Below are 14,676 nucleotides of genomic sequence, written 5' to 3'. Positions count from 1 at the left end.
ATTTCTCGCCAATACATTACTTCCTGATGATACAGTATCACAGAATAATTGATATCTGTGAGCACCCGCCCAAGAACGGAGGTGAGGCCAAGTGTCCAAAAAGTGGTGACAGAGCATGAATTATAAAAATTGGAGGGCCACACTTTGATTGATCAATAGCGGGGGAGTGTGAATTCGCTTTCTAAGATTCAAACCACTGAGTAGATTTGTACAGTAGTAGTGCATATGGTGCTTCTTTAATGTACCAAAGCCGAACAATGATTGTGAAAGGGAGTAGCTCATTTTGGAGAAAAAATATGTAAACACTTGCCCATCGAAAGTATGCTGCCATAGGACATCTATCAGTGATTTTATCGCCCATATATCCATATGGTGTGGTGGACTGCCAAGTGAGTGCGTGTCTTGGTCTTTTTCTTTGTAGGAATCGCTCCAGCTAACTACAGCCTGAGTCATCGAATCATCGAGCCCCCACCTTTCCTCCGATGAACTCTACTGCAAGATACAACGGTCTCATTGTAAGGATACAGAGATAACAACCATTTCATTGAAGGCTTCAGCTAATGCAGTGGACTTGGCCGCTACTGATTCTGGACTCTCTTTGACAAAGCGTGTTCAGAACGGAGCATTGGTCCACGGCGGTAGCAAGGAGAGTGTTTTATAGCAATCTAGTGGTCAATTTTCTGCAGGCGCGCTAGGTGGGTGTAGCGGGCGGCTGTACCACTCCCGTTAATCTGTCACCTCCAGCTGTCTACAGGCGTCAACACCGTCATAACCGTGACGTTACGCACCAAGCTACTTCTTCCGTTGGCCATCTCGAACAAGCCTATCTCTCCTCGGACTACTTAGCCCTCATTTCACCTATCGCTTAAGCAAGACTACTTGGGCAGCTTGCAGACCTTATAGTACAGTGCCAGGTGGTGACCCACCGTTAATCCTTACGCACAGCATATTGCACCGTTCGAGCTAGATCCCGACGGACGAGAATGGCAATCCCGACTCTTAGAATGGCAATGCGGTGATCCAAGAAACGTGCAAAAATAGATACCATTAGGTACAAATCTTTATTTGCTTGCTACTGACAGCTTCAATGTCTCCCGCAGACACAAAACCTCACAATGTCAGACACTGCGTACCGTCGCTCCCTGTGCCCCGCAAGGAACTGCGTTGATTAGAGCCTCGGGTGTATTGCGTTTATTAGGATTTCAGCGTGGACTCCTCGTTCTAAGGGCTGTCTCGGCTTGATATCTATCTATCTTTCCCTCTCAATTGCTCATCCACGCGGGACGCCAATCTTTGTCTCGACACAAACAAAGCCTTTTCGAATTGCGAGTATCGGCCTCCGATGATCTAGCGTCAAGTGGTATCTGCCCGGGTTGGGGGTGGTGCAGACTTCCCGGGATTGAGTCAGGATCATTTCACTACCTCCAAATGCAGACGCAAGGTGTATAAAAGCATCTGGGGAACATGGACCAACGTCATTCCTCACACCTTCTAAGACACACCGGAAGAGATGGACAAAGCCAACAACATCCCTAGGAACGACGATGCCACCACTCATAGTAGGTTTTTGTAGCCCTTCCCAGATTCGAAACCTTCTTTGACCGTCTCTCAGCTTTCCATAGCGCTCAGAGTAGCACTTACACCCTCACCGCCTTGCCTGAACCCGAGAAAGAGAAGGGCAATCCCAATGTTTCAGTATCATCAGTCGATTTAGCAAAGGCCGAAAAACAACCATGGGAAGGTTACCTCGACGACGAGCTACCTGACAAGGGGGAGGCAAAATACGTTCGGAATTTCCGACATCAGTTATTCACCATATATCACCGAATCTTTGGTGTGGTGTTTATCGTCAACATGTCAATTTTCATCGTGTACTGTGTTCGCGACGCAACTATTCCTAGACTTGGTGTGACTACGACAGCAAACCTCTTCACCTGTATTCTCATGCGCCAGGACTACGTTATCAATGCTTTCTTCGCAGTCTTTTGCCACACTATTCCATTATCGTAAGTAACGCACGCCGTAATAAGGTCGCCATTAACATTAACTCCCACGCTATTTCTAGATGGCCATTATGGACTCGTCAACTGTTTTCTCGAGTATACCACCTCGGTGGTATCCATTCTGGTACCGGTGTCAGTGGAACCATATGGCTCATTCTTTTCGCTGCGAAATCCACCTACGAAAAGACTCGTGGACATACTCAGGAAAGTTTGGTTTTTTTGCGAAATTTGTTCACTGAAAGTCCTGACTCGACGATATTACAGGTCTCCATCGCCACAATCGTTATAATGTACACAATCTTACTTCTCCTACTCCTGATGATTATCTTTGCCTATCCAACCTTCCGTCAGAAGTTCCACAATTCTTTCGAGTAAGAGTCCACCTCCTTGATGGCCTTACCTTTGTTCTGACATTACCACAGACGCGTTCATCGATTCATGGGCTGGACTGCGGCCGCTTTGCTCTGGGTATTGGTAAGTTTTCCCTCTTTCATGTTCGAGAATCATAAATTGACCACAAAACCCACAGTCGGTCTTGATCACGAATGACTACAAGCCAAAAGAACAATCTTTGGCCTACGCACTCAAGGTTTCATCCTCCTTCTGGCTCACTGTCATATTGACAGCCTCCATCATTCTTCCCTGGTTGAGACTCCGAAAGGTTCCCGTACAATGTGAAGTCCTTTCAGACCATGCCCTCCGTATCTTCATCGACTCGACCGGTAACTACCCATCACCAGTGTCTAACATTCTTATCTAACTTCAATCCACTTTTCAGCGAATGCTATGCCGGGATCCTTCATGCGTATTTCCCTAAGCCCCCTCTGGGAATGGCACAGTTTCGCTACCATCAGGGAACCAGGACGGACGGGTTACTCGCTGATCATTTCTCAAGCGGGTGACTGGACAACGAATATCATCCAGAACCCTCCCGAGAAGCTTTGGATCCGTGGAATCCCAGTTTGTGGTGTCGTTCACATTGTCCCGATGTTCAGACGAGTTCTCCTTGTCGCGACTGGGAGCGGAATTGCCCCTCTGATCCCTCAGATCTTAGCAAAGACGACAGAGCTGAGGCTTCTCTGGACATCTCCGAATGTTTTGAAGACTTTCGGTGCCAAATTAGTTGACGAAGTCATGGCGAAAGCTCCCAACGCCGTGATTTACGGTGGGTTTCTCAGCCGTTCTTTTTGGTCAAACCATAATGACTAACGGTGACGTTGTTTCTTCTAGACACAAGAATTCATGGACGACCAGACATGGTCAAGTTGACCCACCGCATGGTGGATGAGTTCAAACCAGAAGCAGTGGTCGTCATTTCCAACGAACCTTTGACGAGAAAAATTGTGTACGGTATGATGAGTCGAGGTGTACTGGCATTCGGCGCTATTTGGGACTCGTAAAGGTTGGGACGACAAGCACTATATCGGAATCAGAAGAACTGCATAAATGAATCATCTACTACCTGTGTTTATTTTCTACATTACAACAATGCTCCCATAAACTTATCTGTCTAGTAGGCTTTTGGTATAATAGTATCAATGTACATCAATGATCCCAGCTAGCTGGGACTACAAGTAGAGTTATCATATAGACCACAATTTTCCGTTAACGGAACATGGTTTTTCTGTTTGAACAAATACCTGGATCGCGGTTCAACTGAGGAGCGATGGCATTAACCCACTCGTTCTCCTGCTTTGGCGGCGGGAGGAGCTTAGCAGAAAAGATCTCTTTAGGAGACAGATGGACCATGGCGCGGGCCAACTTGCCAAGTAAGAGTCGTGCGGCGATCAAGGTGTACACCTATAGGCTATAGCACGGTAATCAATCCATCAGTAGGAGTCCTTTGACACCTAACGTTGCCGCCCCCGATCTTGTTTAGTGACGGTCCCGGTAGATCAGACTTGACGACGAACCGAGAGGTGTTCAATCCGAAAATTTTTCACATGAGGTTCCTACGTGACCCCTGGACCCCCTCCCCCCACTACCCCGTGCCTCGGAATTTGTCAGTGAACACCCTTACGACGAACACTACTTAGTCAGAGTGATTCCCAGCATATCGGGGGGATTATTCACGGAATGAATTCTAGGATGGCTTCCGGATTCGCGCAATAGCTGACCAACCTCTAGTGATTTATCAACGGTTACGGTTTGGTTCCGAACCGCTCGAACGCCGAATTTGCCGTTCGCGGCGCGGGATTTCGGTTCTCGCCGTATTACCGGAACGGATTCAACAGTTGCCGGCAACGATAAGCCTACACAAACCGAAATCGGGCCTTTCGGTCAGTCAAAGACACCCATCGATACATATTCACCATTCCGATATCTTATGGTGACATGTCGCTTACAACGCATAATCCTTCTACACCACTTGTGACCCAGTGGGGTGCTATAAATTGAGTGAAGACGTTCCCATTACTGAAAAACATCACCAGTTCCCACCTCTAGTTCCCATTCTCAAGCAACATGCCCGGCCTCACAGCTGATAATGTCCCTGCTAGGTTATTCTATTACGCTCCCCCAAGTGATGGAAGCAAACCTCGCATCTATGTCTCTCCCCCAGAGGGCGTCCCTCCTGTAACCTATGGGGCTGACGAACATGTCGTCCAGATCGAGAACGTTCGAGGGAAGGAGGCCACCTTCACCCTAGACAATGCCGGCTTCCTTTTTGGAAAGTACACTCCCAACCATAAGGCATTCTCCAACGACGAGGAGATAGAGAAGGAATATTACCCGGAAAGTATCGACTTGATCAAGCGTCTTACAGGGGCCAGCAAGGTCGTTCTATTCGATCATAGTAAGTAATGTTGTATGTTACAGAACCTTCAACCTCTGATCCCGTTTCGCAAAAACCTCAAGCCGTTCGCCGTCGAGTCGCCGGTGAAACAGGAATCGACCCCAAAAAGCGTGGGCCCGTTCCGCGAACGCATGTCGACCAGACCCCCTCGGCCGCCCACAATCGTGTTCATCGACATCTCCCAGAAGCGGAAGCCAAGGAACGCTTGAAGCATCGTTTCCAAATCATCAATCTTTGGCGTCCCATTTCTCACCCAGCAGACGACTGGCCACTAGCTGTATGTGACTTCCGCAGCGTCAATTGGGAGAACGATCTCGTACCCGTAGAATTGGTATATCCAGATAGGGTTGGGGAGACGTTTAATGTCAAATATAACCCTGAACACAAGTGGAAGTATTTGCGAGGCATGACTCCGGAGGAGTTCATTTTGATTAAATGGTAAGAGCATTTGTTGACGAAATCCATCTGAACCGAAAGCTCACAGAAGACTCAGCTATGACTCTGTTGAAGATGGGAGTGTTGCGGTTTTGACACCACACACCGCGTTTGAGGACCCAGCTACCGCTGCGGGCACGCCTCCCAGGCAGTCGATTGAGCTGAGAGCTCTTGTTTTCTACGATGATTGAAAAGGGGTTCCGGACCACCCTACTTCAAACTTGAACGACCACATCCCTACTCGTATATTCTTCTACGTGAACAATACTATAGAGTACAGGAAATATCATCATTTATATCGTCTTGCGATCGTGGATGGCGGACTTCGGTGCTGGCAAACTTTCCAATCAACAACGCACACGAACAAATACAATGCTACCTCCAGCGACACATAGCATAAAGTTTTGAATGATGCGAATCCTGAAAGTCGCACTTGTATGGTAAAAAACAGCACATCCACCTGTCGTCACGTACGAAGCATCGACCCGAATCAATATTCTTAACTCTCACCCCTGATCGCACCTCAAAAACACCAGCTATTGAAGTCATACACCGCTCGTATCAATATAACTGCAAACAAGGTTTTTGGCATGACGGGTTGCATCCTAGCACGCTTTCTTAGCTTCTAGATAGAAAGATTTCCTAGTTGCACGGGACGGAGGACTGAGGGTTATTCACCAGGAACCAAGAAGCACATCATGGTAGCACCCAGAATCAGAAAAAGCTAAATGAGGCGACGATCATGAGTCGGTGGCGCCGTGTCACTTAAGTCTGAACGGAATTTGCATCATAGGCCCTGGCCACTAGCTTTATGGTGCAGATACCGCGAGTCCATCGATAGTAGCTGCCCAGTCACGGATGGATGTTAGGTCCTTTAAAAATGAAAAAAGAACGATCAGAACGGGCTACAAAGAGATACTACTCACATGCCCACGTCGCGGTAGTAGGAAAGAGTAAGGACATCGTCCTACAACTATACGAAGAAATGCCGTTGTCTGACAGATCGCTAGATATTCAGTTCATTTCCTGTTCCAAGTCCCCGGTTAAGGGAGGCCCTTCATTATGTGAGCAAAGGACTGGGAGTTGGAGCAAATAATTGGCAAGTAGAGTCGGGTCTGAGAGGAACAATCTGTCCGGTTTTCCCGTAACGACCGCATGGATATTGCGGAACGCAAAGAAAAGAATAGACAATCATGATGGCTGTGCGATAGCTACATGACGGCAGCCGCCAACCTCAACTCCCACACGCGTCTAGGGAACGAGATGACCCGCCCGGACTGGATGCACTGCAAGGTGCTCCACGAAATACGACTGTTTCGAGAGGTTGGAGAGCCGTCAGACCGAACAACTGGCCGATTAATGATGCGATGCAAACCCGGTATGAATGAGTCGGCACGTGCTTTCCGCAGCATTGACGAGTTAGACAATATTCTGATTCGATGAGAAAAGGGCCAGTAAAATATTTCTATAATCCAACAACTATCAGCGAAGTATTGTATCAAAACATTGCGAGAATGAGCAACGGTGTGGTTACATATCATGAGACGAAAACGGTGCAGAACGGTGCAGAAGTCCAGAGCATGTGAAAACGCTCCAGACCAACTAGTTAGAATTAGCGTAAGAAGGAGGGCCTGACAAGATTGCTAAGTATGGAGAACCGCATGGAAAGGTAAATATCATGACACACCTGGAGAGCGATTGACGTTTTGGAGGACAGCAACCAAGGAGGAACGTTCATCCTCCGAGAGCTGTTCTGCAAGGCGTGTGAGTCCATTTACAATTGTTTTACGATCGTCACGGGCAAGGTCAAGCATGCTGCGAACTAGGTGGTCCGCTCTGAGTTGTGCAACCGTCAGTGAAAGGTCAACTTTTTCGAGCTTCTGGGCAATCTCGCGATGGTTGGCTTCGGGTCCAATTGATGTAATCGAATTCAACAGACGAGTCCTATACTCCTTTGTAGAGCTTGGACTGGCTTCGGCGAGTGTCGCAAGCGCCCGGGAGCGAGCTATACGAGCACGGAAGTTCCAATAGAAGAATCGGCGAGAATCTTTCCAGTTGCAGGCCATGGCACAACCCTTAGCTTCCATACGTCCCGTTCGACTGAATGAAATTTAGCTAAAACAAAAAGACACAGAACTAATCAGGTAAACTCACTCATGAAGGTCTGCAAACAGAAGAGCGATTTGCTTGTAGGTAGGGGTCAAGAGGATCTCTCGTTTAGCCAAAGTCATTGTCGCAGTAGCACGTTCATCTGCCGTCTTCGACTCGTCCTTGCTAGCTTTCTTAAGCGAAGCATACTCTCGGTCCATTCGGTCCATCAAGGATAAAAGTTTGTCACGTCTCAGCTTGATTTCAACCAAACCCTCCGGCTCAAGGACGCCGGCACGAGCTTCAGTATCGGCATACATCTCCATCTGTTCAGAGTTGATAGAAGGATCGAGCACGACCCAAGCTCCACCACGAAGTTCACCGTTAGGGATAATATATACCGAAACGGGTTGCTTGTAACTTGACAAGCCATCGACGATCTTGGAACCTTGTTTCAAGACCTCGTCATACATGTCCTGCTGTCCTCCGGAGAATCCACGCCAATTCGCGAATATGAGGAGAGGGAGGCCTTCCCGGTTGAAGTCAAAGATCGCCTGAGCTGTCTTGTAGGCGGAGTTGGGGTACCAGACTTGACCGGCTTCCATAATTCGCTGCTCGAACGACGAGGGATTGGCGGGGTCCGCAGGAACAATCCGCTCGATTGTCCTTGTTTCCACAGCAATGACACCCATGGGGATACCACCAAGCCTAGCTCTTCCAACAACCACAGTCTGTGCCCACCCACTGAGAGTTTCCTGGAAGGAACCTTTGTCAAAGAATCCACTCAGCCATTCATTTGTAGTTTCATCGGTCTTACCACCGATGAACCAGCGAGCATCGTATGCCCCTTTTGGGGGAGTGTAGCCAATTTCTCGGTCCCAGGAGTCTGCAGTCTCTCGGACAGGTAATGGACCACCGCGGACTTCCGAAACATATGACATCCATTCCAAAATATGGGAGGCCCCCTGAAGGTCGCTGTTGGCGGTGAGATGAGACACTCCGTTCTTGAACATGATCTGCGTCCCTCCGAGCTGTAAGTTGGAGGTGTAAACTTCGCGTCCCAGAACCTTGTTGAGTGCTGGTGCACCAGTGAGAATAATTGGCTGGCCTTCCACTTGTACCGCTCGCTCTCCAAGACGGACGAGGTAGGCACCGATACCGACAGATCGTGCGGTTACAAGGGTGATGGTGAAGATATCGTCATATGCCCTAGAGGTCTCTCCTGCGATAAGACCAGATCCCCTCAACGACTCCACACCCAAACCATCCTGCAAACCAATGATCGCAGTGATCTTATGGCGACGTTCGCCGTTGACCTCGATTTCCACCGTTTGAACTGCCTCTGCACCTTTTTCTGAAACCTTGAGATAATTTTCGTGGGTGAGGTAGAGGTAACTAACGCCCTTCTCGGGATGTGCGTCATCATTCCAAGCAGCAGAGAAGAACGGCAAAATCTCTTCAGCCAAACCAAGGCGGGCACCTGAGTTGGCGGATAGGTATATACGAGGTAAACCCAACTCTCTAGCATACTGGGTGACCTGGTAGAAGAACTGATCTTCGGTAGGACCGAAGGAACCGATCTTGAAAGTGATATCGTTAGCTACGGCCACTACTTTCCGACCTTGAGGATACTCAGGCGTTCTCATCGTGAACACCCATGCAACCATTCCGAAGGTATTGTTGCCTGGGGCTCTGTCGACCTCTGTCAACTGATCGTGCTCATCGAGTACGAGTTCTCGAGACTCAAGTAGAACTTTAGGGGATGAGAGATTGGCGTCGTTCTTGCGAGCTTCGGCCCAAACATTTTGGAGAGCTTTGGAGAACAAATCGGGGAAGTCGTACACGTAGGTTGTACCAATAAGGTGCGCCTGGTAACGTTTGGGTTGGAGCGACTCCTTGGTGGGATAATTATGATGAACGGGTTGGAGGTGAAGAGGACCCTTCTCGCCAATGGATTTCAGTAAAGTAACGCCTTTATCAGTGGTTATCTCCTGGTAGCCATGAAAGTTGACAATGAATCCTGATACGTTCTCGATGATGCAGCGAATGGGAGTAACGTTTCCTTCATTGTCTTCCAGAGTGATTCTGATTTCGGAACCAGTAACATGTAGTCGCCACAAGCGCTTTCCGTGGCGTTCAATGAAGCCAGAAATGGCAGCGAGTACGTCCTCGTAGGTAACGACGAGATTGTAGATGAAATTCATGAAGATGTGGTTGCAGTCAGCGTTCCTGTGTACTGCACTGACAAGCTCCAAGGCATCCAGAACGCTTGTCACCAGGCGATCAGTTTCCGAAATCAAATACTCAGCCATGCTCATGGATCCGCGGATCTTTCCAGGTCGGACCAGTGCGCGAACGAAGAATCTGTTATCGAGCTGATTCTCCCGGGCTACAGCATGATAGATGTGTATCTGCTTGCTTTCCACAAAACAAGGCTTGAGGTTGTAGTTGGAAAGACGACGAAGCTCCAATTGATAGGCGAGGGCAGGCTCGATGTTACGGATGGATTTCTCTTCTCCCCATACGTTATTGGCCTGACGAAGCGTGATATACACGGGATATTGTCCCCGTCGACAAAGCATGATCGAAATACGGCCAACCCCACGACGAGCGAGAATGCTGGACTGGCTGTTAATAAATTTAGTCAGTTTCTCCAACAAAGCTTCTTCCGGTATGTCATCTGCTTCATCGAAGAGACGCAAAGCGACGTTGATTACATTCGGAAGAGAGTTAGGATTGCCGTAACGCTGTTTCCACTCGTCTGCATCAAACACAGGAAGTATGGTCACAACAGAAGAGAACCCTTCAACAAGGTCTTCAAAGTTCGGGAAAGAAGTAATAGCACCCGTTCGCGTAGGGCGCGGCTGATTGCGGCTGAGCACAAAACCGAGATCGCTAACCGATTGAGCTCGAGTCAATTTGTCCCTGTGGATGTATCATTGAGCGACGACAGAATGATGTGATAAAGAAGTTACATACTGCATGGTAATTCGGGGTGTCGAGGGAGGAGAGTTGGATTGTCCAACGCTGAATCGCCACGTTGCGACGCTTGGACCTTCGTCTCGGGAGCCGCTTTCTTCATAGTCGATTGACAGAAGGGTGTAGGCCTTATAAGCACGACGAATGTAGACCTCGAATGCAGCTATTAAGTTTGAAGTCAATGCCATCCTATAAAAGATGAAACCGAGCTTACCGTAGACCACCATAGGGTCAGGGTGACTGAAAAACGCCGTTAGGACGTCGTATACAGTGTGACGGGAGTCGCTGAGTTCTCGTAGAATCTCCGCATTTGGAGTTCTTTGTAGCATAAATCAGTAACGCGATTGTGTGAAATCAATGTTTCCGTACCTCGAGCTGGATCCATGCTCGCCGTAGGTGTGAACGGTAACAGCACTTTTGAGTACAGCTTCCATCTGCACCAATCGTTCCTCATACGAAGGCATCTGCCCATTAATGAGGACCTCACGAGCCTTGAGGGAGACAGTGCTTGAAGATCTATCAGGAGGTATTTTTAGGATAGTCCATGTGGAAGTTGAAAAGAAACAATCCGACTACTCACTTAGATTCCAGAGAGGCAAGGTCTTGCAACACCTTATAAAGCCGGCTTTCGGGGTTCGACACGTTCATGTTGGAGGACTTGATGTGTTCCAACAACATCATAACGAGCTTGACTTTGCTTTGGACTTTGATATGACTGAGCGCCAGACTGGCAACCTTGTCAAGGTCGTCCTTGTACTGATCGCGCAGGCTCAGGACTCGAGCTTCAATGCTTCCACCAAACAATTTCTCCGTGTCGGCGTACTTCCCTAACAGGTTGGACAAGACTTCAACCTCGTGTCCCTTCAACCCAGAAATATAGCGTTCGATAGCGTCACTAATCGGAGCCACTTGCTGACGGAAAATCACACGGTCCTTCGGCATAGTGTTGTCGTCAATGTAGTGATCCACAATCTTTTTCAATCGAACGGCAGGGAACTCCAATTGGCTCTTAGCCTTGTCAAGCGCGGCACGGATACTCTCTTCCAACTTTGCAGGAATGCGACCAGACAGGGACGATAAGATGGCATTGAGTTCAGAGAAAGGAAGGTTCTGATCATGGAGGACCCCAAAGAAGTCCTTCACGGTAGACGCCATAATGGCTTGGTTATCAAAGCCGTCCAGAATGTCGTTCAACACTCCAACGCATTGCACGAGTCGTTGATTCGGTTTGCTTCCTATGACGGCTGCGGTACCCATAACAGGGAGCAGCCCATCGAAAGGCTTGGCATGGTTAACCCGCGCTGGGTCATCGAGTGTTAGAATACCAAGAATGTCACCCGGCTCGAGACTGACGCCAGGTTGCTTGATCAATTGTACGATACCATCCTCCGTTGCGACCAGGGGCATGTACATCTTCATAACCTGGGAAGGCGAACGCATACACTCAGCATTAAACCCTTCAAAGGAAAGTGAGATCTAACTGACCTCGATTTCAGCATATTGGTCTCCGGCGTTGACGTGATCGCCACTGTCCACGAAAAAACGGACGAGTTTGCCAGGACTGGGGCTCCTTAGCTGAGTGGGGTCATTTTCCTGCTCAATCAAGCATGTCTTTGCATCGATCATCAATCTCAAGGCGCCGACTTCCTCACGCCAGTAGATCGAATGACTCTTCCCATCCAGCAGAACCAACAACCCTCCGTCAGCAAGGGGCCGAGCACCAACCATGGTACGGCCTCCATTCAGATACAAGGTCCACGCTGTTGAAGACGATCTGGCCGCGGTGAACGAATATCTGACATTCTCGTAGATGAACTCGATGCTGAAGATGGTTTTCAATGTATCTTTGGCAGGAACTTGGCCTTTCTCCAATATACGTTTATATTCCGTCCAGCATGCCTCGGAAGCGATGCATGCCTTGGTAATGGCACCGCAGATAACAGCGAGTGTGGCATCGGGCCGTTCAGCTGTCAACCGGTTACTGATTAAGGAGTCGAGCCACCCGGTTGTGATGGTGTTATTCTTAAAAGCTTCCAGCTCAAGAAGTTTGATCAAGTATTCGACTGTGGTTCGGAAATCTCCACGAATACTGAGCTCTTTCAACGCGATAATCATGTTCTTCCGACTCTCGCTTCGATCATGGCCGTAAGCAAAGATGTGACCGAACTGAGAGTCGGCGAATTCGTGCAAACCACCTGCCGAGTTGACGGAGAAGTAGCCCCAGACGTTTGTGCTGGACCGGAAGTTTAGCTCCTGCAAAGAGCCAGAAGATGGCTTGAATCCTGCGTCAGGATTTTCGGCGGTAATACGAACAGCAACGACGTGTCCCTTGGGTCGAGGTTTGCGTTGAGCTTGCGCGGAATCAGGATTTATCATTTCGAAATCAATCTCAGAGGCAGTATTGGTCTGAACGCCGTAGAGCTGGCGGATATGGCGGATGCGGTGGAGAGGAATACCCATAGCAACTTGAAGCTGCGCGGCGGGAAGATTGACACCACTAACCATCTCAGTGGTCGGATGCTCGACCTGAAGACGGGGATTGAGCTCAAGGAAGTAGAAATCATCCTCCGCGTGGTTGTACAAATCTTGAGAGAAGTATAGTGAGCAGGGGCGAAATAGAAAGTAAACGATGTTCCTACATTCTACTGTTCCTGCACTAACGTAGCCCACAAGTTTTGCCAGTCGCACCGCCGCACGTTCCATTTGTTCGAACGTTTCTGGTTCAGCGATGGTCACGGGGGCCTCCTCGATAATTTTCTGGTGCCGACGTTGTACAGAGCAATCACGTCCGAAAAGAGATATCGCGTTTCCGTACTGATCGGCTAAAAGCTGTACTTCAAGGTGGCGGGCTTGTCCGGCGAGCTTCATGATGAAGATCGGTGAGCCTGAAAATTAGTCAGAGCAGGAACGAACAAAGAACCTAGTTAATCACCTGGAATTTCTCCAACGACAGCTCGGTACGCGTTTTCGAACGCATCGGCATGCTCAACTTTTCGGATGCCCTTTCCTCCACCTCCTTCACTGGCTTTAATCATGACAGGCCAACCTATCTGCTCGGCCTTCTTCAAGCCGTCCTCTACACTCGAGACGCAGGCATCTTGGTACGCTTTGTCTGGGACGGTCACATAGCCAGATTCAGAGAGAACAGTATCACTGATTCCCGTACCAGACCAAGGCATAGTTGGCACAGCAGCATGCTGGGCTACGATTGTCGAAGATATTTTGTCTCCCAAACTTCTCATGGCACTCCCTGGAGGGCCGATGAACACGATCTTATGTTTGCTGGCTGCCAGGCTTTCTGGAAGACGAGGGTTTTCTGATGCATGCCCCCATCCTGCCCAGACCGCGTGGACTCCGGCACGTTCCGCAACGTCGATGATGAGATCGACATTGGCGTAGTTGTTGTTATTGGTTCCTCCCGGGACCTCAATGTATCGGTCAGCCATACGAATGTATTCGGCATTGACCTTAAGATCTTCTGGTGTGGCCATGACGGTGAACTCGATTTCCCGCTCTCTTCCAAAGGTCTCGTAACTCCATTGTCGTATTGAACGGATTTCCTTCACGGCAGCAATACCTATGGGTGGAAGGTTAATGTTCTCATTCTCGTATGCATGAACGAGCTAGAATTGAACTGCATCTTACCGTTGTTTGCAATGAGAACCTGGAAGGAACATTTCGTCAATAAAAAAGTTCTAGACCACCAAGGAAAGGAGTGCGACGCGACATGTTCGCGAGCTTTACCTTCGTGATGACGGTGTGACCTCCAGCATTTTTGACGAAATCGTGTACGCTACTTGGTGGCGCCTTGTCTAGTGAGTTACCACCTATGTTTCCAAGGTAGGTTTAATAAAATCTGCGCGATAGGCCATGAAAGTAAGACTGACCTATAAATTGTTGGACTCTAGAATGGTCATAAGTGGACATGATGATAGTGGGAAGGAGGGAGAGGAAGAGGAAGAGGAAGAGGGGGGCCGATTTGAGGTCGTAGACGTCGGTTAAGCTAAAGAAAACGGGCTTGAGCTTTGGGGCTTTTGTTGGGTTCCCCAAAAAAATCCTCTATGAAGAGATTACATAATCATCTCTTCCCAATATTTCGGCAATCGAACAAATCCACAGTTTGACTTGACAGTTCCTCCACTACAGGTACAACACCCATATGTTGATTGATACTTCTGCCACTACAAGGTGGATGCCTGTCTCGCAACAGAAATTCAAAATCCAAGGCTCTGTTTGCTAGCAATGCGCGACTCTTTACTCAGCAATCCAGCGGTTTATCAACATCATTTACTGTCAGTGGTGTTAATCCTCAGTATAGCGCGCGCGAAGCATGAAAATTTGAACCTTCTGGGGTGTCGAATTGCGGTGTGTTCTGTT

At 48.7% G+C, this 14,676-nt stretch overlaps 3 protein-coding genes across 3 annotated transcripts; 2 read left to right on the top strand and 1 right to left on the bottom strand.

Annotated features, from left to right (window-relative positions):
* Positions 1 to 1,510: 1,510 nt before the first annotated feature.
* Positions 1,511 to 3,403, top strand: E1B28_007226 (uncharacterized protein; the record flags this gene model as incomplete). The annotated part of the gene is made up of 7 exons (XM_043151944.1): positions 1,511 to 1,559; positions 1,613 to 2,006; positions 2,066 to 2,374; positions 2,426 to 2,477; positions 2,533 to 2,725; positions 2,782 to 3,168; positions 3,234 to 3,403. The coding sequence occupies 7 exons, from the start codon at positions 1,511 to 1,513 to the stop codon at positions 3,401 to 3,403; spliced, it is 1,554 nt and encodes a 517-aa protein (XP_043010026.1).
* Positions 3,404 to 4,296: 893 nt separating this feature from the next.
* Positions 4,297 to 5,535, top strand: E1B28_007225 (uncharacterized protein). Its single transcript, XM_043151943.1, has 3 exons — positions 4,297 to 4,797; positions 4,860 to 5,235; positions 5,291 to 5,535. The coding sequence occupies exons 1-3, from the start codon at positions 4,467 to 4,469 to the stop codon at positions 5,421 to 5,423; spliced, it is 840 nt and encodes a 279-aa protein (XP_043010025.1). The 5' UTR covers positions 4,297 to 4,466; the 3' UTR covers positions 5,424 to 5,535.
* Positions 5,536 to 6,550: 1,015 nt separating this feature from the next.
* On the bottom strand, positions 6,551 to 14,340 carry E1B28_007224 (uncharacterized protein). Its single transcript, XM_043151942.1, has 13 exons — positions 14,187 to 14,340; positions 14,044 to 14,126; positions 13,945 to 13,963; positions 13,232 to 13,876; positions 12,939 to 13,184; positions 11,785 to 12,884; positions 10,880 to 11,721; positions 10,669 to 10,815; positions 10,514 to 10,617; positions 10,300 to 10,462; positions 7,387 to 10,245; positions 6,920 to 7,332; positions 6,551 to 6,863 (listed from the first exon to the last, which is right to left on the bottom strand). Exons 1-13 carry the CDS (start codon positions 14,224 to 14,226, stop codon positions 6,835 to 6,837), a joined length of 6,690 nt encoding a protein of 2,229 aa, XP_043010024.1. The 5' UTR covers positions 14,227 to 14,340; the 3' UTR covers positions 6,551 to 6,834.
* Positions 14,341 to 14,676: the final 336 nt, after the last annotated feature.

This window comes from Marasmius oreades, chromosome 4 (genome assembly GCF_018924745.1).
Source record: "Marasmius oreades isolate 03SP1 chromosome 4, whole genome shotgun sequence".
NCBI lineage: Eukaryota > Fungi > Basidiomycota > Agaricomycetes > Agaricales > Marasmiaceae > Marasmius > Marasmius oreades.
This window is presented reverse-complemented; position numbering and strand designations above follow the sequence as displayed.

Bases quoted from the DNA above. Each gene is read 5' to 3' on its own strand.
- E1B28_007224 (XM_043151942.1), bottom strand. From the start codon at position 14,226: ATGTCCACTTATGACCATTCTAGAGTCCAACAATTTATAG. The intron at 14,127-14,186 runs GTCAGTCTTACT...TTGGAAACATAG, and splicing joins TAGAGTCCAACAATTTATAG to GTGGTAACTCACTAGACAAG. The intron at 10,463-10,513 runs GTAAGCTCGGTT...CAAACTTAATAG, and splicing joins TGACCCTATGGTGGTCTACG to CTGCATTCGAGGTCTACATT.
- E1B28_007225 (XM_043151943.1), top strand. From the start codon at position 4,467: ATGCCCGGCCTCACAGCTGATAATGTCCCTGCTAGGTTATTCTATTAC. The intron at 4,798-4,859 runs GTAAGTAATGTT...AAAAACCTCAAG, and splicing joins GGTCGTTCTATTCGATCATA to CCGTTCGCCGTCGAGTCGCC. The intron at 5,236-5,290 runs GTAAGAGCATTT...CAGAAGACTCAG, and splicing joins GAGTTCATTTTGATTAAATG to CTATGACTCTGTTGAAGATG.